Source organism: Babylonia areolata, unplaced genomic scaffold (genome assembly GCF_041734735.1).
Source record: "Babylonia areolata isolate BAREFJ2019XMU unplaced genomic scaffold, ASM4173473v1 tig00010429, whole genome shotgun sequence".
Lineage (NCBI taxonomy): Eukaryota > Metazoa > Mollusca > Gastropoda > Neogastropoda > Buccinidae > Babylonia > Babylonia areolata.
Window position 1 is genome coordinate 17,227 of NW_027468379.1, and position 27,774 is coordinate 45,000.

General features: G+C 40.8%; 1 protein-coding gene across 1 annotated transcript in view; it reads right to left on the reverse strand.

Moving 5' to 3' along the window:
- Positions 1–23,286: 23,286 nt before the first annotated feature.
- Positions 23,287–27,774, reverse strand: part of LOC143278341 (vitamin D 25-hydroxylase-like) — a 13,237-nt gene continuing 8,749 nt past the window's right edge. The window contains exons 5-7 of the mRNA XM_076583263.1: positions 26,285–26,590; positions 24,637–24,786; positions 23,287–23,611 (exon numbers count right to left, since the gene is read on the reverse strand). Of these exons, the coding sequence (XP_076439378.1) occupies positions 23,415–23,611; positions 24,637–24,786; positions 26,285–26,590 (653 nt within the window). The 3' untranslated portion in view covers positions 23,287–23,414. The remainder of the gene's footprint in view (positions 23,612–24,636; positions 24,787–26,284; positions 26,591–27,774) is intronic.

Here is a 27,774-nt window from a genome sequence, read left to right on the forward strand (position 1 = left end):
ACTCAACTCCAACAATAATGACCTATCAGACCCCAAGCTCCTGAACAAATCTGTCAAACACGTTGTTAAACTCAACTCCAACAATAATGACCTATCAGACCCCAAGCTCCTGAACAAATCTGTCAAACACGTTGTTAAACTCAACTCCAACAATAATGACCTATCAGACCCCAAGCTCCTGAACAAATCTGTCAAACACGTTGTTAAACTCAACTCCAACAATAATGACCTATCAGACCCCAAGCTCCTGAACAAATCTGTCAAACACGTTGTTAAACTCAACTCCAACAATAATGACCTATCAGACCCCAAGCTCCTGAACAAATCTGTCAAACACGTTGTTAAACTCAACTCCAACAATAATGACCTATCAGACCCCAAGCTCCTGAACAAATCTGTCAAACACGTTGTTAAACTCAACTCCAACAATAATGACCTATCAGACCCCAAGCTCCTGAACAAATCTGTCAAACACGTTGTTAAACTCAACTCCAACAATAATGACCTATCAGACCCCAAGCTCCTGAACAAATCTGTCAAACACGTTGTTAAACTCAACTCCAACAATAATGACCTATCAGACCCCAAGCTCCTGAACAAATCTGTCAAACACGTTGTTAAACTCAACTCCAACAATAATGACCTATCAGACCCCAAGCTCCTGAACAAATCTGTCAAACACGTTGTTAAACTCAACTCCAACAATAATGACCTATCAGACCCCAAGCTCCTGAACAAATCTGTCAAACACGTTGTTAAACTCAACTCCAACAATAATGACCTATCAGACCCCAAGCTCCTGAACAAATCTGTCAAACACGTTGTTAAACTCAACTCCAACAATAATGACCTATCAGACCCCAAGCTCCTGAACAAATCTGTCAAACACGTTGTTAAACTCAACTCCAACAATAATGACCTATCAGACCCCAAGCTCCTGAACAAATCTGTCAAACACGTTGTTAAACTCAACTCCAACAATAATGACCTATCAGACCCCAAGCTCCTGAACAAATCTGTCAAACACGTTGTTAAACTCAACTCCAACAATAATGACCTATCAGACCCCAAGCTCCTGAACAAATCTGTCAAACACGTTGTTAAACTCAACTCCAACAATAATGACCTATCAGACCCCAAGCTCCTGAACAAATCTGTCAAACACGTTGTTAAACTCAACTCCAACAATAATGACCTATCAGACCCCAAGCTCCTGAACAAATCTGTCAAACACGTTGTTAAACTCAACTCCAACAATAATGACCTATCAGACCCCAAGCTCCTGAACAAATCTGTCAAACACGTTGTTAAACTCAACTCCAACAATAATGACCTATCAGACCCCAAGCTCCTGAACAAATCTGTCAAACACGTTGTTAAACTCAACTCCAACAATAATGACCTATCAGACCCCAAGCTCCTGAACAAATCTGTCAAACACGTTGTTAAACTCAACTCCAACAATAATGACCTATCAGACCCCAAGCTCCTGAACAAATCTGTCAAACACGTTGTTAAACTCAACTCCAACAATAATGACCTATCAGACCCCAAGCTCCTGAACAAATCTGTCAAACACGTTGTTAAACTCAACTCCAACAATAATGACCTATCAGACCCCAAGCTCCTGAACAAATCTGTCAAACACGTTGTTAAACTCAACTCCAACAATAATGACCTATCAGACCCCAAGCTCCTGAACAAATCTGTCAAACACGTTGTTAAACTCAACTCCAACAATAATGACCTATCAGACCCCAAGCTCCTGAACAAATCTGTCAAACACGTTGTTAAACTCAACTCCAACAATAATGACCTATCAGACCCCAAGCTCCTGAACAAATCTGTCAAACACGTTGTTAAACTCAACTCCAACAATAATGACCTATCAGACCCCAAGCTCCTGAACAAATCTGTCAAACACGTTGTTAAACTCAACTCCAACAATAATGACCTATCAGACCCCAAGCTCCTGAACAAATCTGTCAAACACGTTGTTAAACTCAACTCCAACAATAATGACCTATCAGACCCCAAGCTCCTGAACAAATCTGTCAAACACGTTGTTAAACTCAACTCCAACAATAATGACCTATCAGACCCCAAGCTCCTGAACAAATCTGTCAAACACGTTGTTAAACTCAACTCCAACAATAATGACCTATCAGACCCCAAGCTCCTGAACAAATCTGTCAAACACGTTGTTAAACTCAACTCCAACAATAATGACCTATCAGACCCCAAGCTCCTGAACAAATCTGTCAAACACGTTGTTAAACTCAACTCCAACAATAATGACCTATCAGACCCCAAGCTCCTGAACAAATCTGTCAAACACGTTGTTAAACTCAACTCCAACAATAATGACCTATCAGACCCCAAGCTCCTGAACAAATCTGTCAAACACGTTGTTAAACTCAACTCCAACAATAATGACCTATCAGACCCCAAGCTCCTGAACAAATCTGTCAAACACGTTGTTAAACTCAACTCCAACAATAATGACCTATCAGACCCCAAGCTCCTGAACAAATCTGTCAAACACGTTGTTAAACTCAACTCCAACAATAATGACCTATCAGACCCCAAGCTCCTGAACAAATCTGTCAAACACGTTGTTAAACTCAACTCCAACAATAATGACCTATCAGACCCCAAGCTCCTGAACAAATCTGTCAAACACGTTGTTAAACTCAACTCCAACAATAATGACCTATCAGACCCCAAGCTCCTGAACAAATCTGTCAAACACGTTGTTAAACTCAACTCCAACAATAATGACCTATCAGACCCCAAGCTCCTGAACAAATCTGTCAAACACGTTGTTAAACTCAACTCCAACAATAATGACCTATCAGACCCCAAGCTCCTGAACAAATCTGTCAAACACGTTGTTAAACTCAACTCCAACAATAATGACCTATCAGACCCCAAGCTCCTGAACAAATCTGTCAAACACGTTGTTAAACTCAACTCCAACAATAATGACCTATCAGACCCCAAGCTCCTGAACAAATCTGTCAAACACGTTGTTAAACTCAACTCCAACAATAATGACCTATCAGACCCCAAGCTCCTGAACAAATCTGTCAAACACGTTGTTAAACTCAACTCCAACAATAATGACCTATCAGACCCCAAGCTCCTGAACAAATCTGTCAAACACGTTGTTAAACTCAACTCCAACAATAATGACCTATCAGACCCCAAGCTCCTGAACAAATCTGTCAAACACGTTGTTAAACTCAACTCCAACAATAATGACCTATCAGACCCCAAGCTCCTGAACAAATCTGTCAAACACGTTGTTAAACTCAACTCCAACAATAATGACCTATCAGACCCCAAGCTCCTGAACAAATCTGTCAAACACGTTGTTAAACTCAACTCCAACAATAATGACCTATCAGACCCCAAGCTCCTGAACAAATCTGTCAAACACGTTGTTAAACTCAACTCCAACAATAATGACCTATCAGACCCCAAGCTCCTGAACAAATCTGTCAAACACGTTGTTAAACTCAACTCCAACAATAATGACCTATCAGACCCCAAGCTCCTGAACAAATCTGTCAAACACGTTGTTAAACTCAACTCCAACAATAATGACCTATCAGACCCCAAGCTCCTGAACAAATCTGTCAAACACGTTGTTAAACTCAACTCCAACAATAATGACCTATCAGACCCCAAGCTCCTGAACAAATCTGTCAAACACGTTGTTAAACTCAACTCCAACAATAATGACCTATCAGACCCCAAGCTCCTGAACAAATCTGTCAAACACGTTGTTAAACTCAACTCCAACAATAATGACCTATCAGACCCCAAGCTCCTGAACAAATCTGTCAAACACGTTGTTAAACTCAACTCCAACAATAATGACCTATCAGACCCCAAGCTCCTGAACAAATCTGTCAAACACGTTGTTAAACTCAACTCCAACAATAATGACCTATCAGACCCCAAGCTCCTGAACAAATCTGTCAAACACGTTGTTAAACTCAACTCCAACAATAATGACCTATCAGACCCCAAGCTCCTGAACAAATCTGTCAAACACGTTGTTAAACTCAACTCCAACAATAATGACCTATCAGACCCCAAGCTCCTGAACAAATCTGTCAAACACGTTGTTAAACTCAACTCCAACAATAATGACCTATCAGACCCCAAGCTCCTGAACAAATCTGTCAAACACGTTGTTAAACTCAACTCCAACAATAATGACCTATCAGACCCCAAGCTCCTGAACAAATCTGTCAAACACGTTGTTAAACTCAACTCCAACAATAATGACCTATCAGACCCCAAGCTCCTGAACAAATCTGTCAAACACGTTGTTAAACTCAACTCCAACAATAATGACCTATCAGACCCCAAGCTCCTGAACAAATCTGTCAAACACGTTGTTAAACTCAACTCCAACAATAATGACCTATCAGACCCCAAGCTCCTGAACAAATCTGTCAAACACGTTGTTAAACTCAACTCCAACAATAATGACCTATCAGACCCCAAGCTCCTGAACAAATCTGTCAAACACGTTGTTAAACTCAACTCCAACAATAATGACCTATCAGACCCCAAGCTCCTGAACAAATCTGTCAAACACGTTGTTAAACTCAACTCCAACAATAATGACCTATCAGACCCCAAGCTCCTGAACAAATCTGTCAAACACGTTGTTAAACTCAACTCCAACAATAATGACCTATCAGACCCCAAGCTCCTGAACAAATCTGTCAAACACGTTGTTAAACTCAACTCCAACAATAATGACCTATCAGACCCCAAGCTCCTGAACAAATCTGTCAAACACGTTGTTAAACTCAACTCCAACAATAATGACCTATCAGACCCCAAGCTCCTGAACAAATCTGTCAAACACGTTGTTAAACTCAACTCCAACAATAATGACCTATCAGACCCCAAGCTCCTGAACAAATCTGTCAAACACGTTGTTAAACTCAACTCCAACAATAATGACCTATCAGACCCCAAGCTCCTGAACAAATCTGTCAAACACGTTGTTAAACTCAACTCCAACAATAATGACCTATCAGACCCCAAGCTCCTGAACAAATCTGTCAAACACGTTGTTAAACTCAACTCCAACAATAATGACCTATCAGACCCCAAGCTCCTGAACAAATCTGTCAAACACGTTGTTAAACTCAACTCCAACAATAATGACCTATCAGACCCCAAGCTCCTGAACAAATCTGTCAAACACGTTGTTAAACTCAACTCCAACAATAATGACCTATCAGACCCCAAGCTCCTGAACAAATCTGTCAAACACGTTGTTAAACTCAACTCCAACAATAATGACCTATCAGACCCCAAGCTCCTGAACAAATCTGTCAAACACGTTGTTAAACTCAACTCCAACAATAATGACCTATCAGACCCCAAGCTCCTGAACAAATCTGTCAAACACGTTGTTAAACTCAACTCCAACAATAATGACCTATCAGACCCCAAGCTCCTGAACAAATCTGTCAAACACGTTGTTAAACTCAACTCCAACAATAATGACCTATCAGACCCCAAGCTCCTGAACAAATCTGTCAAACACGTTGTTAAACTCAACTCCAACAATAATGACCTATCAGACCCCAAGCTCCTGAACAAATCTGTCAAACACGTTGTTAAACTCAACTCCAACAATAATGACCTATCAGACCCCAAGCTCCTGAACAAATCTGTCAAACACGTTGTTAAACTCAACTCCAACAATAATGACCTATCAGACCCCAAGCTCCTGAACAAATCTGTCAAACACGTTGTTAAACTCAACTCCAACAATAATGACCTATCAGACCCCAAGCTCCTGAACAAATCTGTCAAACACGTTGTTAAACTCAACTCCAACAATAATGACCTATCAGACCCCAAGCTCCTGAACAAATCTGTCAAACACGTTGTTAAACTCAACTCCAACAATAATGACCTATCAGACCCCAAGCTCCTGAACAAATCTGTCAAACACGTTGTTAAACTCAACTCCAACAATAATGACCTATCAGACCCCAAGCTCCTGAACAAATCTGTCAAACACGTTGTTAAACTCAACTCCAACAATAATGACCTATCAGACCCCAAGCTCCTGAACAAATCTGTCAAACACGTTGTTAAACTCAACTCCAACAATAATGACCTATCAGACCCCAAGCTCCTGAACAAATCTGTCAAACACGTTGTTAAACTCAACTCCAACAATAATGACCTATCAGACCCCAAGCTCCTGAACAAATCTGTCAAACACGTTGTTAAACTCAACTCCAACAATAATGACCTATCAGACCCCAAGCTCCTGAACAAATCTGTCAAACACGTTGTTAAACTCAACTCCAACAATAATGACCTATCAGACCCCAAGCTCCTGAACAAATCTGTCAAACACGTTGTTAAACTCAACTCCAACAATAATGACCTATCAGACCCCAAGCTCCTGAACAAATCTGTCAAACACGTTGTTAAACTCAACTCCAACAATAATGACCTATCAGACCCCAAGCTCCTGAACAAATCTGTCAAACACGTTGTTAAACTCAACTCCAACAATAATGACCTATCAGACCCCAAGCTCCTGAACAAATCTGTCAAACACGTTGTTAAACTCAACTCCAACAATAATGACCTATCAGACCCCAAGCTCCTGAACAAATCTGTCAAACACGTTGTTAAACTCAACTCCAACAATAATGACCTATCAGACCCCAAGCTCCTGAACAAATCTGTCAAACACGTTGTTAAACTCAACTCCAACAATAATGACCTATCAGACCCCAAGCTCCTGAACAAATCTGTCAAACACGTTGTTAAACTCAACTCCAACAATAATGACCTATCAGACCCCAAGCTCCTGAACAAATCTGTCAAACACGTTGTTAAACTCAACTCCAACAATAATGACCTATCAGACCCCAAGCTCCTGAACAAATCTGTCAAACACGTTGTTAAACTCAACTCCAACAATAATGACCTATCAGACCCCAAGCTCCTGAACAAATCTGTCAAACACGTTGTTAAACTCAACTCCAACAATAATGACCTATCAGACCCCAAGCTCCTGAACAAATCTGTCAAACACGTTGTTAAACTCAACTCCAACAATAATGACCTATCAGACCCCAAGCTCCTGAACAAATCTGTCAAACACGTTGTTAAACTCAACTCCAACAATAATGACCTATCAGACCCCAAGCTCCTGAACAAATCTGTCAAACACGTTGTTAAACTCAACTCCAACAATAATGACCTATCAGACCCCAAGCTCCTGAACAAATCTGTCAAACACGTTGTTAAACTCAACTCCAACAATAATGACCTATCAGACCCCAAGCTCCTGAACAAATCTGTCAAACACGTTGTTAAACTCAACTCCAACAATAATGACCTATCAGACCCCAAGCTCCTGAACAAATCTGTCAAACACGTTGTTAAACTCAACTCCAACAATAATGACCTATCAGACCCCAAGCTCCTGAACAAATCTGTCAAACACGTTGTTAAACTCAACTCCAACAATAATGACCTATCAGACCCCAAGCTCCTGAACAAATCTGTCAAACACGTTGTTAAACTCAACTCCAACAATAATGACCTATCAGACCCCAAGCTCCTGAACAAATCTGTCAAACACGTTGTTAAACTCAACTCCAACAATAATGACCTATCAGACCCCAAGCTCCTGAACAAATCTGTCAAACACGTTGTTAAACTCAACTCCAACAATAATGACCTATCAGACCCCAAGCTCCTGAACAAATCTGTCAAACACGTTGTTAAACTCAACTCCAACAATAATGACCTATCAGACCCCAAGCTCCTGAACAAATCTGTCAAACACGTTGTTAAACTCAACTCCAACAATAATGACCTATCAGACCCCAAGCTCCTGAACAAATCTGTCAAACACGTTGTTAAACTCAACTCCAACAATAATGACCTATCAGACCCCAAGCTCCTGAACAAATCTGTCAAACACGTTGTTAAACTCAACTCCAACAATAATGACCTATCAGACCCCAAGCTCCTGAACAAATCTGTCAAACACGTTGTTAAACTCAACTCCAACAATAATGACCTATCAGACCCCAAGCTCCTGAACAAATCTGTCAAACACGTTGTTAAACTCAACTCCAACAATAATGACCTATCAGACCCCAAGCTCCTGAACAAATCTGTCAAACACGTTGTTAAACTCAACTCCAACAATAATGACCTATCAGACCCCAAGCTCCTGAACAAATCTGTCAAACACGTTGTTAAACTCAACTCCAACAATAATGACCTATCAGACCCCAAGCTCCTGAACAAATCTGTCAAACACGTTGTTAAACTCAACTCCAACAATAATGACCTATCAGACCCCAAGCTCCTGAACAAATCTGTCAAACACGTTGTTAAACTCAACTCCAACAATAATGACCTATCAGACCCCAAGCTCCTGAACAAATCTGTCAAACACGTTGTTAAACTCAACTCCAACAATAATGACCTATCAGACCCCAAGCTCCTGAACAAATCTGTCAAACACGTTGTTAAACTCAACTCCAACAATAATGACCTATCAGACCCCAAGCTCCTGAACAAATCTGTCAAACACGTTGTTAAACTCAACTCCAACAATAATGACCTATCAGACCCCAAGCTCCTGAACAAATCTGTCAAACACGTTGTTAAACTCAACTCCAACAATAATGACCTATCAGACCCCAAGCTCCTGAACAAATCTGTCAAACACGTTGTTAAACTCAACTCCAACAATAATGACCTATCAGACCCCAAGCTCCTGAACAAATCTGTCAAACACGTTGTTAAACTCAACTCCAACAATAATGACCTATCAGACCCCAAGCTCCTGAACAAATCTGTCAAACACGTTGTTAAACTCAACTCCAACAATAATGACCTATCAGACCCCAAGCTCCTGAACAAATCTGTCAAACACGTTGTTAAACTCAACTCCAACAATAATGACCTATCAGACCCCAAGCTCCTGAACAAATCTGTCAAACACGTTGTTAAACTCAACTCCAACAATAATGACCTATCAGACCCCAAGCTCCTGAACAAATCTGTCAAACACGTTGTTAAACTCAACTCCAACAATAATGACCTATCAGACCCCAAGCTCCTGAACAAATCTGTCAAACACGTTGTTAAACTCAACTCCAACAATAATGACCTATCAGACCCCAAGCTCCTGAACAAATCTGTCAAACACGTTGTTAAACTCAACTCCAACAATAATGACCTATCAGACCCCAAGCTCCTGAACAAATCTGTCAAACACGTTGTTAAACTCAACTCCAACAATAATGACCTATCAGACCCCAAGCTCCTGAACAAATCTGTCAAACACGTTGTTAAACTCAACTCCAACAATAATGACCTATCAGACCCCAAGCTCCTGAACAAATCTGTCAAACACGTTGTTAAACTCAACTCCAACAATAATGACCTATCAGACCCCAAGCTCCTGAACAAATCTGTCAAACACGTTGTTAAACTCAACTCCAACAATAATGACCTATCAGACCCCAAGCTCCTGAACAAATCTGTCAAACACGTTGTTAAACTCAACTCCAACAATAATGACCTATCAGACCCCAAGCTCCTGAACAAATCTGTCAAACACGTTGTTAAACTCAACTCCAACAATAATGACCTATCAGACCCCAAGCTCCTGAACAAATCTGTCAAACACGTTGTTAAACTCAACTCCAACAATAATGACCTATCAGACCCCAAGCTCCTGAACAAATCTGTCAAACACGTTGTTAAACTCAACTCCAACAATAATGACCTATCAGACCCCAAGCTCCTGAACAAATCTGTCAAACACGTTGTTAAACTCAACTCCAACAATAATGACCTATCAGACCCCAAGCTCCTGAACAAATCTGTCAAACACGTTGTTAAACTCAACTCCAACAATAATGACCTATCAGACCCCAAGCTCCTGAACAAATCTGTCAAACACGTTGTTAAACTCAACTCCAACAATAATGACCTATCAGACCCCAAGCTCCTGAACAAATCTGTCAAACACGTTGTTAAACTCAACTCCAACAATAATGACCTATCAGACCCCAAGCTCCTGAACAAATCTGTCAAACACGTTGTTAAACTCAACTCCAACAATAATGACCTATCAGACCCCAAGCTCCTGAACAAATCTGTCAAACACGTTGTTAAACTCAACTCCAACAATAATGACCTATCAGACCCCAAGCTCCTGAACAAATCTGTCAAACACGTTGTTAAACTCAACTCCAACAATAATGACCTATCAGACCCCAAGCTCCTGAACAAATCTGTCAAACACGTTGTTAAACTCAACTCCAACAATAATGACCTATCAGACCCCAAGCTCCTGAACAAATCTGTCAAACACGTTGTTAAACTCAACTCCAACAATAATGACCTATCAGACCCCAAGCTCCTGAACAAATCTGTCAAACACGTTGTTAAACTCAACTCCAACAATAATGACCTATCAGACCCCAAGCTCCTGAACAAATCTGTCAAACACGTTGTTAAACTCAACTCCAACAATAATGACCTATCAGACCCCAAGCTCCTGAACAAATCTGTCAAACACGTTGTTAAACTCAACTCCAACAATAATGACCTATCAGACCCCAAGCTCCTGAACAAATCTGTCAAACACGTTGTTAAACTCAACTCCAACAATAATGACCTATCAGACCCCAAGCTCCTGAACAAATCTGTCAAACACGTTGTTAAACTCAACTCCAACAATAATGACCTATCAGACCCCAAGCTCCTGAACAAATCTGTCAAACACGTTGTTAAACTCAACTCCAACAATAATGACCTATCAGACCCCAAGCTCCTGAACAAATCTGTCAAACACGTTGTTAAACTCAACTCCAACAATAATGACCTATCAGACCCCAAGCTCCTGAACAAATCTGTCAAACACGTTGTTAAACTCAACTCCAACAATAATGACCTATCAGACCCCAAGCTCCTGAACAAATCTGTCAAACACGTTGTTAAACTCAACTCCAACAATAATGACCTATCAGACCCCAAGCTCCTGAACAAATCTGTCAAACACGTTGTTAAACTCAACTCCAACAATAATGACCTATCAGACCCCAAGCTCCTGAACAAATCTGTCAAACACGTTGTTAAACTCAACTCCAACAATAATGACCTATCAGACCCCAAGCTCCTGAACAAATCTGTCAAACACGTTGTTAAACTCAACTCCAACAATAATGACCTATCAGACCCCAAGCTCCTGAACAAATCTGTCAAACACGTTGTTAAACTCAACTCCAACAATAATGACCTATCAGACCCCAAGCTCCTGAACAAATCTGTCAAACACGTTGTTAAACTCAACTCCAACAATAATGACCTATCAGACCCCAAGCTCCTGAACAAATCTGTCAAACACGTTGTTAAACTCAACTCCAACAATAATGACCTATCAGACCCCAAGCTCCTGAACAAATCTGTCAAACACGTTGTTAAACTCAACTCCAACAATAATGACCTATCAGACCCCAAGCTCCTGAACAAATCTGTCAAACACGTTGTTAAACTCAACTCCAACAATAATGACCTATCAGACCCCAAGCTCCTGAACAAATCTGTCAAACACGTTGTTAAACTCAACTCCAACAATAATGACCTATCAGACCCCAAGCTCCTGAACAAATCTGTCAAACACGTTGTTAAACTCAACTCCAACAATAATGACCTATCAGACCCCAAGCTCCTGAACAAATCTGTCAAACACGTTGTTAAACTCAACTCCAACAATAATGACCTATCAGACCCCAAGCTCCTGAACAAATCTGTCAAACACGTTGTTAAACTCAACTCCAACAATAATGACCTATCAGACCCCAAGCTCCTGAACAAATCTGTCAAACACGTTGTTAAACTCAACTCCAACAATAATGACCTATCAGACCCCAAGCTCCTGAACAAATCTGTCAAACACGTTGTTAAACTCAACTCCAACAATAATGACCTATCAGACCCCAAGCTCCTGAACAAATCTGTCAAACACGTTGTTAAACTCAACTCCAACAATAATGACCTATCAGACCCCAAGCTCCTGAACAAATCTGTCAAACACGTTGTTAAACTCAACTCCAACAATAATGACCTATCAGACCCCAAGCTCCTGAACAAATCTGTCAAACACGTTGTTAAACTCAACTCCAACAATAATGACCTATCAGACCCCAAGCTCCTGAACAAATCTGTCAAACACGTTGTTAAACTCAACTCCAACAATAATGACCTATCAGACCCCAAGCTCCTGAACAAATCTGTCAAACACGTTGTTAAACTCAACTCCAACAATAATGACCTATCAGACCCCAAGCTCCTGAACAAATCTGTCAAACACGTTGTTAAACTCAACTCCAACAATAATGACCTATCAGACCCCAAGCTCCTGAACAAATCTGTCAAACACGTTGTTAAACTCAACTCCAACAATAATGACCTATCAGACCCCAAGCTCCTGAACAAATCTGTCAAACACGTTGTTAAACTCAACTCCAACAATAATGACCTATCAGACCCCAAGCTCCTGAACAAATCTGTCAAACACGTTGTTAAACTCAACTCCAACAATAATGACCTATCAGACCCCAAGCTCCTGAACAAATCTGTCAAACACGTTGTTAAACTCAACTCCAACAATAATGACCTATCAGACCCCAAGCTCCTGAACAAATCTGTCAAACACGTTGTTAAACTCAACTCCAACAATAATGACCTATCAGACCCCAAGCTCCTGAACAAATCTGTCAAACACGTTGTTAAACTCAACTCCAACAATAATGACCTATCAGACCCCAAGCTCCTGAACAAATCTGTCAAACACGTTGTTAAACTCAACTCCAACAATAATGACCTATCAGACCCCAAGCTCCTGAACAAATCTGTCAAACACGTTGTTAAACTCAACTCCAACAATAATGACCTATCAGACCCCAAGCTCCTGAACAAATCTGTCAAACACGTTGTTAAACTCAACTCCAACAATAATGACCTATCAGACCCCAAGCTCCTGAACAAATCTGTCAAACACGTTGTTAAACTCAACTCCAACAATAATGACCTATCAGACCCCAAGCTCCTGAACAAATCTGTCAAACACGTTGTTAAACTCAACTCCAACAATAATGACCTATCAGACCCCAAGCTCCTGAACAAATCTGTCAAACACGTTGTTAAACTCAACTCCAACAATAATGACCTATCAGACCCCAAGCTCCTGAACAAATCTGTCAAACACGTTGTTAAACTCAACTCCAACAATAATGACCTATCAGACCCCAAGCTCCTGAACAAATCTGTCAAACACGTTGTTAAACTCAACTCCAACAATAATGACCTATCAGACCCCAAGCTCCTGAACAAATCTGTCAAACACGTTGTTAAACTCAACTCCAACAATAATGACCTATCAGACCCCAAGCTCCTGAACAAATCTGTCAAACACGTTGTTAAACTCAACTCCAACAATAATGACCTATCAGACCCCAAGCTCCTGAACAAATCTGTCAAACACGTTGTTAAACTCAACTCCAACAATAATGACCTATCAGACCCCAAGCTCCTGAACAAATCTGTCAAACACGTTGTTAAACTCAACTCCAACAATAATGACCTATCAGACCCCAAGCTCCTGAACAAATCTGTCAAACACGTTGTTAAACTCAACTCCAACAATAATGACCTATCAGACCCCAAGCTCCTGAACAAATCTGTCAAACACGTTGTTAAACTCAACTCCAACAATAATGACCTATCAGACCCCAAGCTCCTGAACAAATCTGTCAAACACGTTGTTAAACTCAACTCCAACAATAATGACCTATCAGACCCCAAGCTCCTGAACAAATCTGTCAAACACGTTGTTAAACTCAACTCCAACAATAATGACCTATCAGACCCCAAGCTCCTGAACAAATCTGTCAAACACGTTGTTAAACTCAACTCCAACAATAATGACCTATCAGACCCCAAGCTCCTGAACAAATCTGTCAAACACGTTGTTAAACTCAACTCCAACAATAATGACCTATCAGACCCCAAGCTCCTGAACAAATCTGTCAAACACGTTGTTAAACTCAACTCCAACAATAATGACCTATCAGACCCCAAGCTCCTGAACAAATCTGTCAAACACGTTGTTAAACTCAACTCCAACAATAATGACCTATCAGACCCCAAGCTCCTGAACAAATCTGTCAAACACGTTGTTAAACTCAACTCCAACAATAATGACCTATCAGACCCCAAGCTCCTGAACAAATCTGTCAAACACGTTGTTAAACTCAACTCCAACAATAATGACCTATCAGACCCCAAGCTCCTGAACAAATCTGTCAAACACGTTGTTAAACTCAACTCCAACAATAATGACCTATCAGACCCCAAGCTCCTGAACAAATCTGTCAAACACGTTGTTAAACTCAACTCCAACAATAATGACCTATCAGACCCCAAGCTCCTGAACAAATCTGTCAAACACGTTGTTAAACTCAACTCCAACAATAATGACCTATCAGACCCCAAGCTCCTGAACAAATCTGTCAAACACGTTGTTAAACTCAACTCCAACAATAATGACCTATCAGACCCCAAGCTCCTGAACAAATCTGTCAAACACGTTGTTAAACTCAACTCCAACAATAATGACCTATCAGACCCCAAGCTCCTGAACAAATCTGTCAAACACGTTGTTAAACTCAACTCCAACAATAATGACCTATCAGACCCCAAGCTCCTGAACAAATCTGTCAAACACGTTGTTAAACTCAACTCCAACAATAATGACCTATCAGACCCCAAGCTCCTGAACAAATCTGTCAAACACGTTGTTAAACTCAACTCCAACAATAATGACCTATCAGACCCCAAGCTCCTGAACAAATCTGTCAAACACGTTGTTAAACTCAACTCCAACAATAATGACCTATCAGACCCCAAGCTCCTGAACAAATCTGTCAAACACGTTGTTAAACTCAACTCCAACAATAATGACCTATCAGACCCCAAGCTCCTGAACAAATCTGTCAAACACGTTGTTAAACTCAACTCCAACAATAATGACCTATCAGACCCCAAGCTCCTGAACAAATCTGTCAAACACGTTGTTAAACTCAACTCCAACAATAATGACCTATCAGACCCCAAGCTCCTGAACAAATCTGTCAAACACGTTGTTAAACTCAACTCCAACAATAATGACCTATCAGACCCCAAGCTCCTGAACAAATCTGTCAAACACGTTGTTAAACTCAACTCCAACAATAATGACCTATCAGACCCCAAGCTCCTGAACAAATCTGTCAAACACGTTGTTAAACTCAACTCCAACAATAATGACCTATCAGACCCCAAGCTCCTGAACAAATCTGTCAAACACGTTGTTAAACTCAACTCCAACAATAATGACCTATCAGACCCCAAGCTCCTGAACAAATCTGTCAAACACGTTGTTAAACTCAACTCCAACAATAATGACCTATCAGACCCCAAGCTCCTGAACAAATCTGTCAAACACGTTGTTAAACTCAACTCCAACAATAATGACCTATCAGACCCCAAGCTCCTGAACAAATCTGCCAAACACGTTGTTAAACTCAACTCCAACAATAATGACCTATCAGACCCCAAGCTCCTGAACAAATCTGTCCAAACACGTTGTTAAACTCAACTCCAACAATAATGACCTATCAGACCCCAAGCTCCTGAACAAATCTGTCAAACACGTTGTTAAACTCAACTCCAACAATAATGACCTATCAGACCCCAAGCTCCTGAACAAATCTGTCAAACACGTTGTTAAACTCAACTCCAACAATAATGACCTATCAGACCCCAAGCTCCTGAACAAATCTGTCAAACACGTTGTTAAACTCAACTCCAACAATAATGACCTATCAGACCCCAAGCTCCTGAACAAATCTGTCAAACACGTTGTTAAACTCAACTCCAACAATAATGACCTATCAGACCCCAAGCTCCTGAACAAATCTGTCAAACACGTTGTTAAACTCAACTCCAACAATAATGACCTATCAGACCCCAAGCTCCTGAACAAATCTGTCAAACACGTTGTTAAACTCAACTCCAACAATAATGACCTATCAGACCCCAAGCTCCTGAACAAATCTGTCAAACACGTTGTTAAACTCAACTCCAACAATAATGACCTATCAGACCCCAAGCTCCTGAACAAATCTGTCAAACACGTTGTTAAACTCAACTCCAACAATAATGACCTATCAGACCCCAAGCTCCTGAACAAATCTGTCAAACACGTTGTTAAACTCAACTCCAACAATAATGACCTATCAGACCCCAAGCTCCTGAACAAATCTGTCAAACACGTTGTTAAACTCAACTCCAACAATAATGACCTATCAGACCCCAAGCTCCTGAACAAATCTGTCAAACACGTTGTTAAACTCAACTCCAACAATAATGACCTATCAGACCCCAAGCTCCTGAACAAATCTGTCAAACACGTTGTTAAACTCAACTCCAACAATAATGACCTATCAGACCCCAAGCTCCTGAACAAATCTGCCAAACACGTTGTTAAACTCAACTCCAACAATAATGACCTATCAGACCCCAAGCTCCTGAACAAATCTGTCAAACACGTTGTTAAACTCAACTCCAACAATAATGACCTATCAGACCCCAAGCTCCTGAACAAATCTGTCAAACACGTTGTTAAACTCAACTCCAACAATAATGACCTATCAGACCCCAAGCTCCTGAACAAATCTGTCCAAACACGTTGTTAAACTCAACTCCAACAATAATGACCTATCAGACCCCAAGCTCCTGAACAAATCTGTCAAACACGTTGTTAAACTCAACTCCAACAATAATGACCTATCAGACCCCAAGCTCCTGAACAAATCTGTCAAACACGTTGTTAAACTCAACTCCAACAATAATGACCTATCAGACCCCAAGCTCCTGAACAAATCTGTCAAACACGTTGTTAAACTCAACTCCAACAATAATGACCTATCAGACCCCAAGCTCCTGAACAAATCTGTCAAACACGTTGTTAAACTCAACTCCAACAATAATGACCTATCAGACCCCAAGCTCCTGAACAAATCTGTCAAACACGTTGTTAAACTCAACTCCAACAATAATGACCTATCAGACCCCAAGCTCCTGAACAAATCTGTCAAACACGTTGTTAAACTCAACTCCTCAATAATGACCTATCAGACCCCAAGCTCCTGAACAAATCTGTCAAACACGTTGTTAAACTCAACTCCAACAATAATGACCGATCAGACCCCAAGCTCCTGAACAAATCTGTCAAACACGTTGTTAAACTCAACTCCAACAATAATGACCTATCAGACCCCAAGCTCCTGAACAAATCTGTCAAACACGTTGTTAAACTCAACTCCAACAATAATGACCTATCAGACCCCAAGCTCCTGAACAAATCTGTCAAACACGTTGTTAAACTCAACTCCAACAATAATGACCTATCAGACCCCAAGCTCCTGAACAAATCTGTCAAACACGTTGTTAAACTCAACTCCAACAATAATGACCTATCAGACCCCAAGCTCCTGAACAAATCTGTCAAACACGTTGTTAAACTCAACTCCAACAATAATGACCTATCAGACCCCAAGCTCCTGAACAAATCTGTCAAACACGTTGTTAAACTCAACTCCAACCAACTACATGACCTACAGACCCCAAGCTCCTGAAACAAATCTGTCCAAACACACGTTGTTAAACTCAACTCCAACAATAATGACCTAGCACGACCCCAAGCTCACTGAACAAATCAGCCCTAAACAACGTTGATACATCAACTCCAACCAATAATGACCTATCAGGGACCCCCCAAGCTCCTGAACCAAATCTGTCCAAACACGTTGTTAAACTCAACTCCAACAATAATGACCTATCAGACCCCCAAGGCTCCCTGAACAAATCTGTCAAACACGTTGTTAAAACTCAACCTCCAACAATAATGACCTATCAGACCCCAAGCTCCTGAACCAAATCTGTCAAACACGTTGTTAAACTCAACTCCAACAATAATGACCTATCCGACCCCCAAGCTCCTGAACAAATCTGTCTAACACGTTGTTAAACTCAACTCCAACAATAATGACCTACTCAGACCCCCAAGCTCCTGAACAAATCTGTTCAAACACGTTGTTAAACTCAACTCCAACAATAATGACCTATCAGACCCCAAGCTCCTGAACAAATCTGTCAAACACGTTGTTAAACTCAACTCCAACAATAATGACCTATCAGACCCCAAGCTCCTGAACAAATCTGTCAAACACGTTGTTAAACTCAACTCCAACAATAATGACCTATCAGACCCCAAGCTCCTGAACAAATCTGTCAAACACGTTGTTAAACTCAACTCCAACAATAATGACCTATCAGACCCCAAGCTCCTGAACAAATCTGTCAAACACGTTGTTAAACTCAACTCCAACAATAATGACCTATCAGACCCCAAGCTCCTGAACAAATCTGTCAAACACGTTGTTAAACTCAACTCCAACAATAATGACCTATCAGACCCCAAGCTCCTGAACAAATCTGTCAAACACGTTGTTAAACTCAACTCCAACAATAATGACCTATCAGACCCCAAGCTCCTGAACAAATCTGTCAAACACGTTGTTAAACTCAACTCCAACAATAATGACCTATCAGACCCCAAGCTCCTGAACAAATCTGTCAAACACGTTGTTAAACTCAACTCCAACAATAATGACCTATCAGACCCCAAGCTCCTGAACAAATCTGTCAAACACGTTGTTAAACTCAACTCCAACAATAATGACCTATCAGACCCCAAGCTCCTGAACAAATCTGTCAAACACGTTGTTAAACTCAACTCCAACAATAATGACCTATCAGACCCCAAGCTCCTGAACAAATCTGTCAAACACGTTGTTAAACTCAACTCCAACAATAATGACCTATCAGACCCCAAGCTCCTGAACAAATCTGTCAAACACGTTGTTAAACTCAACTCCAACAATAATGACCTATCAGACCCCAAGCTCCTGAACAAATCTGTCAAACACGTTGTTAAACTCAACTCCAACAATAATGACCTATCAGACCCCAAGCTCCTGAACAAATCTGTCAAACACGTTGTTAAACTCAACTCCAACAATAATGACCTATCAGACCCCAAGCTCCTGAACAAATCTGTCAAACACGTTGTTAAAACTCAACTCCAACAATAATGACCTATCAGACCCAAGCTCCTGAACAAATCTGTCAAACACGTTGTTAAACTCAACTCCAACAATAATGACCTATCAGACCCCAAGCTCCTGAACAAATCTGTCAAACACGTTGTTAAACTCAACTCCAACAATAATGACCTATCAGACCCCAAGCTCCTGAACAAATCTGTCAAACACGTTGTTAAAACTCAACTCCAACAATAATGACCTATCAGACCCCCAAGCTCCTGAACAAATCTGTCAAACACGTTGTTAAACTCAACTCCAACAATAATGACCTATCAGACCCCAAGCTCCCTGAACAAATCTGTCAAACACCGTTGTTAAACTCAACTCCAACAATAATGACCTATCAGACCCCAAGCTCCTGAACAAATCTGTCCAAACACGTTGTTAAACTCAACTCCAACAATAATGACCTATCAGACCCCAAGCTCCTGAACAAAATCTGTCAAAAGCCGTTGTTAAACTCAACTCCAACAAGTAATGACCTATCAGACCCCAAGCTCCTGAACAAATCTGTCAAACACGTTTTAAGACTCAACTCCAACAATAATGACCTATCAGACCCCAAGCTCCGTGAACAAATCTGTCAAACACGTTGTTAAACTCAACTCCCAACAATAATGACCTATCAGACCCCAAGCTCCTGAACAAATCTGTCAAACACGTTGTTAAACTCAACTCCAACAATAATGACCTATCAGACCCCAAGCTCCTGAGACAAATCTGTCAAACACGTTGTTAAACTCAACTCCAACAATAATGACCTATCAGATCCCCAAGCTCCTGAACAAATCTGTCAAACACGTTGTTAGAGACTCAACTCCAACAATAATGACCTATCAGACCCCAAGCTCCTGAACAAATCTGTCAAACACGTTGTTAAACTCAACTCCAACAATAATGACCTATCAGAACCCCCAAGCTCCTGAACAAATCTGCAAACACGTTGTTAAATCTCAACTCAACAATAATGACCTATCAGACCCCAAGCTCCTGAACAAATCTGTCAAACAGGTTGTTAAACTCAACTCCAACAATAATGACCTATCAGACCCCAAGCTCCTGAACAAATCTGTCAAACACGTTGTTAAACTCAACTCCTCAATAATGACCTATCAGACCCCAAGCTCCTGAACAAATCTGTCAAACAGGTTGTTAAACTCAACTCCAACAATAATGACCGATCAGACCCCAAGCTCCTGAACAAATCTGTCAAACACGTTGTTAAACTCAACTCCAACAATAATGACCTATCAGACCCCAAGCTCCTGAACAAATCTGTCAAACACGTTGTTAAACTCAACTCCTCAATAATGACCTATCAGACCCCAAGCTCCTGAACAAATCTGTCAAACACGTTGTTAAACTCAACTCCAACAATAATGACCGATCAGACCCCAAGCTCCTGAACAAATCTGTCAAACAGGTTGTTAAACTCAACTCCAACAATAATGACCTATCAGACCCCAAGCTCCTGAACAAATCTGTCCAAACACGTTGTTAAACTCAACTCCAACAATAATGACCTATCAGACCCCAAGCTCCTGAACAAATCTGTCAAACACGGTTGTTAAACTCAACTCCAACAATAATGACCTATCAGACCCCAAGCTCCTGAACAAATCTGTCAAAACACGTTGTTAAACTCAACTCCAACAATAATGACCTATCAGACCCCAAGCTCCTGAACAAATCTGTCAAACACGTTTGTTAAACTCAACTCCAACAATAATGACCTATCAGACCCCAAGCTCCTGAACAAATCTGTCAAACACGTTGTTAAACTCAACTCCAACAATAATGACCTATCAGACCCCAAGCTCCTGAACAAATCTGTCAAACACGTTGTTAAACTCAACTCCCAACAATAATGACCTATCAGACCCCAAGCTCCTGAACAAATCTGTCAAACACGTTGTTAAACTCAACTCCAACAATAATGACCTATCAGACCCCAAGCTCCTGAACAAATCTGCCAAACACGTTGTTAAACTCAACTCCAACAATAATGACCTATCAGACCCCAAGCTCCTGAACAAATCTGTCAAACACGTTGTTAAACCTCAACTCCAACAATAATGACCTATCAGACCCCAAGCTCCTGAACAAAACTGTCAAACACGTTGTTAGAACTCAACTCCAACAATAATGACCTATCAGACCCCAAGCTCCTGAACAAATCGTCAAACACGTTGTTAAACTCAACTCCAACAATAATGACCTATCGGACCCCCCATGCTCCTGAACAAATCTGTCAAACACGTTGTTAAACTCAACTCCAACAATAATGACCTATCAGAACCCCAAGCTCCTGAACAAATCTGTCAAACACGTTGTTAAACTCAACTCCAACAATAATGACCTAATCAGACCCCAAGCTTCCTGAACAAATCTGTTCAAACACGATGGTTAAACTCAACCTCCAACAGTAATGACCTATCAGACCCCTAAGCTCCTGAACAAATCTGTCAAACACGTTGTTTAAACTCAACTCCAACAATAATGACCTATCAGACCCCAAGCTCCTGAACAAATCTGTCAAACACGTTGTTAAACTCAACTCCAACAATAATGACCTATCAGACCCAAAGCTCCTGAACAAATCTGTCAAACACGGTTGTTAAACTCAACTCCAACAATAATGACCTATCAGACCCCAAGCTCCTGAACAAATCTGTCAAACACGTTGTTAAACTCAACTCCAACAATAATGACCTATCAGACCCCAAGCTCCTGAACAAATCTGTCAAACACGTTGTTAAACTCAACTCCAACAATAATGACCTATCAGACCCCAAGCTCCTGAACAAATCTGTCAAACACGTTGTTAAACTCAACTCCAACAATAATGACCTATCAGACCCCAAGCTCCTGAACAAATCTGTCAAACACGTTGTTAAACTCAACTCCAACAATAATGACCTATCAGACCCCAAGCTCCTGAACAAATCTGTCAAACACGTTGTTAAACTCAACTCCAACAATAATGACCTATCAGACCCCAAGCTCCTGAACAAATCTGTCAAACACGTTGTTAAACTCAACTCCAACAATAATGACCTATCAGACCCCAAGCTCCTGAACAAATCTGCCAAACACGTTGTTAAACTCAACTCCAACAATAATGACCTATCAGACCCCAAGCTCCTGAACAAATCTGTCAAACACGTTGTTAAACTCAACTCCAACAATAATGACCTATCAGACCCCAAGCTCCTGAACAAATCTGTCAAACACGTTGTTAAACTCAACTCCAACAATAATGACCTATCAGACCCCAAGCTCCTGAACAAATCTGTCAAACACGTTGTTAAACTCAACTCCAACAATAATGACCTATCAGACCCCAAGCTCCTGAACAAATCTGCCAAACACGTTGTTAAACTCAACTCCAACAATAATGACCTATCAGACCCCAAGCTCCTGAACAAATCTGTCAAACACGTTGTTAAACTCAACTCCAACAATAATGACCTATCAGACCCCAAGCTCCTGAACAAATCTGCCAAACACGTTGTTAAACTCAACTCCAACAATAATGACCTATCAGACCCCAAGCTCCTGAACAAATCTGCCAAACACGTTGTTAAACTCAACTCCAACAATAATGACCTATCAGACCCCAAGCTCCTGAACAAATCTGCCAAACACGTTGTTAAACTCAACTCCAACAATAATGACCTATCAGACCCCAAGCTCCTGAACAAATCTGCCAAACACGTTGTTAAACTCAACTCCAACAATAATGACCTATCAGACACCAAGCTCCTGAACAAATCTGCCAAACACGTTGTTAAACTCAACTCCAACAATAATGACCTATCAGACCCCAAGCTCCTGAACAAATCTGTCAAACACGTTGTTAAACTCAACTCCAACAATAATGACCTATCAGACCCCAAGCTCCTGAACAAATCTGTCAAACACGTTGTTAAACTCAACTCCAACAATAATGACCTATCAGACCCCAAGCTCCTGAACAAATCTGCCAAACACGTTGTTAAACTCAACTCCAACAATAATGACCTATCAGACCCCAAGCTCCTGAACAAATCTGTCAAACACGTTGTTAAACTCAACTCCAACAATAATGACCTATCTGTGGACTCAGTCTTCCTCATCTGGTTGCCTGGGAACCGCTCGGATGCGGAACGGGTTGGGGTTGTGCGCGAACTCCATGACGCCCTCCAAAGATGGCAGCCGTCCCTCTTCCGCTGGCAGGAACCGGAAGTTCTGCAGAAGGGAAGTGACGTAGAGGAACAGCTGCAGCCGCGCGATGCCTTCTCCCGGGCATGACCTGCGACCTGAGGAATAATGGTAGGATAATGGTACGTATATTGATGATGATGATGATGGTGATGGTGATGATAGTAATAACAATACAGTGGTAGTAGTAGTACTTGTAGTAATGATAATAATAGCAATAACAACAACAACAACAACAATAATAATAACAATAATGAGGAGGAGGAGGAGGAGGAATGTTGATGATGGTGATAATGATGATGGTGATGATAATCATAATAATGATGATGATGATAATCATGAGGATGATGATGATGATGATGATGATAATGATGATGATGATGATGGTGGTGGTGATAATCATAATAATGATGATGATGATAATCATGATGATGATGATGATAATGATAATGATGATAATAATAATGATAATAATAATAATAATAATGATGATGATGATGATGACGATGACGACGACGACGACGTCGACAACAGTAGCAACATTGCTGATAAAGTTAATTAATCATGATACTGAACGTAATGCAGAAGCTGCCTCATCCATATCCAAACTATCAAACGAAAAAAAAAGGGGGTTCAAGAAAGTAAAAAAAAAAAAAAAAAAAGAAAGAAAAAAGAAAAAAAAAAGAAAAACAACAACAGAACAACAGAATGAATTAAAAAAGGAAAGAAAGATAGGAAGACAGTCAGAAAAACACAGAGAAGACAATAATTGTGAGAGAAAAAACACACACACAAAAAAAAACAAACAGCAGAAATAGCAACGACAAAGACGACGACGAAAACATCCATAACAACAAACCCATGAAACAAGAAAGAAGAAAAAAGAGAAGAAAAAAACAAACAAACAAAAACAAAACATACCGAGCCCTCCAAACCAACACACACACACACACACACACACACACACACACACACATGTCCTATTAAGTGTACTTGTTTTTATATTTGTAATTTCAGCTAGCCGACTACATGGTGATTTTTTTTTTTTTTTTTTTTTTTTTTTTACTTTCCATGAGAGATATTTTAATTTGGCTTGACCACAAATCCAAGGCCAGTGACTCACCCACAGAGAAGGGAATGAACTCCTCCCGCTTCACCACCACCACCCTCCCGTTCTCCGGGTCCAAGAATCTTTCGGGTCGGAAACACTCCGGGTCACCCCACGTGACCTTGTCGTTGAGGGCCGTGTGCAAATAGGGCACTACGATGGTACCTGCCGGGAACGCACGAAGCTGCTTCTTGTCATCATCATCATCATCATCATGCAGCAGCAGCAGTAGTAGTAGTAGCATCATCATCATAATGATGATGATAATAATAATAGTAATAATAATAAGTAGTAGCAGTAGTCATAATAGTTGCAGCAGCAGCAGCAGTAGCATCATCATCATCATCACAATAATGAAAATAATAATAATAATGATAATAATAATAATAATAATTAGTAGTAGTAGTAGTATCATCATCATCATCACATTAATAATAATAATAATGATAAGAAGAATAAGAAGAATATATACTAAATGATAATAATAGATACTTACATAACACACTATCCAGAACTCTGCTACAGGTCCTTTACAAAACACATGGTTTTGATGTATATATAAGATGTATGCATTGTGGTATAATAGTCGTGTCCGACAAAAAGGCCATCAGAACATCATGGGAGGCAACTGCTGGCCGACTATATGGTTTAGTGGAGAGTGCTTGCCCTTGTTACATCCCTACTCTCTCGGCCAAGAGGGTTTTCAGGGCAGCCGGCGTTGGAGATAGTCTCCAAAGGGCAGCTAGCCCTCAAGGCTGCAGTGATAAGAGCCAGTGCAGCCTTACCCTCCTAGTCTGCGAGTCACAGTTTCTTCACGAAGAAGACTAAGTTGTAAAAAGAATTCCCATTGCAGTGGAGAAACCATTTTATAATACAGCTTTCACTTTTCTGCTGCCCTAATTGTATAAGCTTATGTCAATTTTGTAATATAAGCTGAGCGTTGTTTGAGCCCATGGTTTTGATATATAACACATCGCATCCATGTTAGATATACACACCTAGATGTACCAAGCAAATTATACGCACACGCATATATAAATACAATGTTTATATACATATAAACATACAATCAAATTTATAATAAATATGCACAAACCCACTTCCCCTCCACACACACACACACACACACACGTGCTATTATCTGAGAGCCAGTGCAGTCTTACCTCCTGATCTGAGTCTTAGTCCTTCACAAAAACAAAAAACAAAAAAAAAAAAGAAAGAAAAAAGATTAAGTTGAACACAGCACAGCTCTCACTTTCTTATCAGTTAATTAACTAATAATAATAATAATAATAATAATGATGATGATGATATTCATATAGTGCAGAGACAAATCAAAGCGCTTTCGCACCGGTCATTCACACCACACATGCATAACTCTAAAAACTGGAGAAACTGAAGACAAGGAAGAAGGCAGGGAAGGGAGGCTATCTTGGGAAAAGGTGGGCTTTAAGGCCAGACTTGAAATCTTTTTTCTTTTTTTTTTTCAGTTAAAAAAATATATTATTTTTTTTATTATTGATTTTTTCCCCCTCAAGGCCTGACTAAGTGCGTTGGGTTACGCTGCTGGTCAGGCATCTGCTTGGCAGATGTGGTGGCAGCGTATATGAATTTGACGTAGTGACGCCTCCTTGAGCTACTGATACTGATCTTCACACAGTACCTTTAGGGACGCGGAACCCTCTCAGCTCCACGTCCTGACTGACCCCGTGCTGTATGCCCATGGCCCCGATGTCAGAGATCCGCAGGGTCTCCATGATCGTGGCCTCTACGTACGGGAGCTCCGCCCGGTGGTGCCCGTCGGGCGGTGACGAGGGGCCGAGCACCTGTCGGATCTGGCGGTAGCACGCGCTCTGCACGCGCGGGTGGTGGAGGAGGTAGAGGAGGGTCCAGAGGAGAGCGTTGGTCAGCGTCTCCGTTCCGGCCACGAAGAGGTCGGACACTGTCCACTCCAGGTTGTTCAGGTTCTCTGGCGGCAAGACAGTGTCCAGAATCACAGAATCACAGAATTCTAGATTCCAGATGGTTTATTCATGTATAGGCCTAGGCCCGTTATGAAGGGATGTGTGTGAACAATATTCTTTTATATATGGACAAACATCACCTTGCAATGCTTGTTAACGTCCAAATATTCAATTAAACAAACATACTAAGTAAAGTAGTGCGACGGTTCAGTATGTAGAACAATAAAATGCTGTCACGAAGTTACAATTTAAAAGCTTTATATAAAAATAGAGAACATTTTCGAATAGTTTCAGGAGAGGAAAAAAAAAACTATATAAAGATTGACAGGTGACACACACGCAGGCTACAATCATGTGTGCCCGCACCTTGGAAACAACAAAGAAAAAAAATCGATTGTAAGGTGGCATGAAGGTAGACCCAACCCGGAAAAAAAGGGGAAAAATAAAACACATAAAGAAGATGTTTGAGGTCCGTAGAGAGAAGGATTCTGTGACGAGCCATCCAACAACCAACTCTCCATTCTATTTAATACTTTGGCGACCAACTAACACATTCAGCCAGCCACGTGAAGAAGAGAAAAAGGGAAAGAAAATGACAAATAAAGAATAAAAAGTATCAGTATCAGTATCAGTAGCTCAAGGAGGCGTCACTGCGTTCGGACAATTCCATATACACCACACCACACCTGCCAAGCAGATGCCTGACCAGCGTCGTAACCCAACACGCTTAAGAAAGGAGGAGGAGGAGATGACGATATAGAGGGAAAGGAAGGGAAACTAAATAAGATGAGTGGGAAGAGGGAATGGGAAAAGAAGAATGGGGTGGAGGAGGAGGAGGAGGAGGAGGAGAAAAAGAAGGAGGAGGGGGAGAAGGAGGAGGGGGAGGAAGGAGAAGAAGAAGAAGGAGGAGAAGAAAAAGAAGAAGAAGGAGGAGGAGGGGTAGGAGGAGGAGGAGGAGAAAAAGAAGGAGGAGGAGGAAGAGAAGAAAAAGGAGAAGAAAAAGAAGAAGGAGGAGGAGAAGAAAAAGAAGGAGGAGGGGTAGGAGGAGGAGAAGAAAAAGAAGAAGGAGGAGAAGAAAAAGAAGAAGGAGGAGAAGGAGGGGTAGGAGGGGAGGAGGAGAAAAAGAAGAAGTAGAAGAAGGAGGAGGAAAAGAACGGATAGGAGGAAGAGGAGAAAAAGAAGAAGAAGA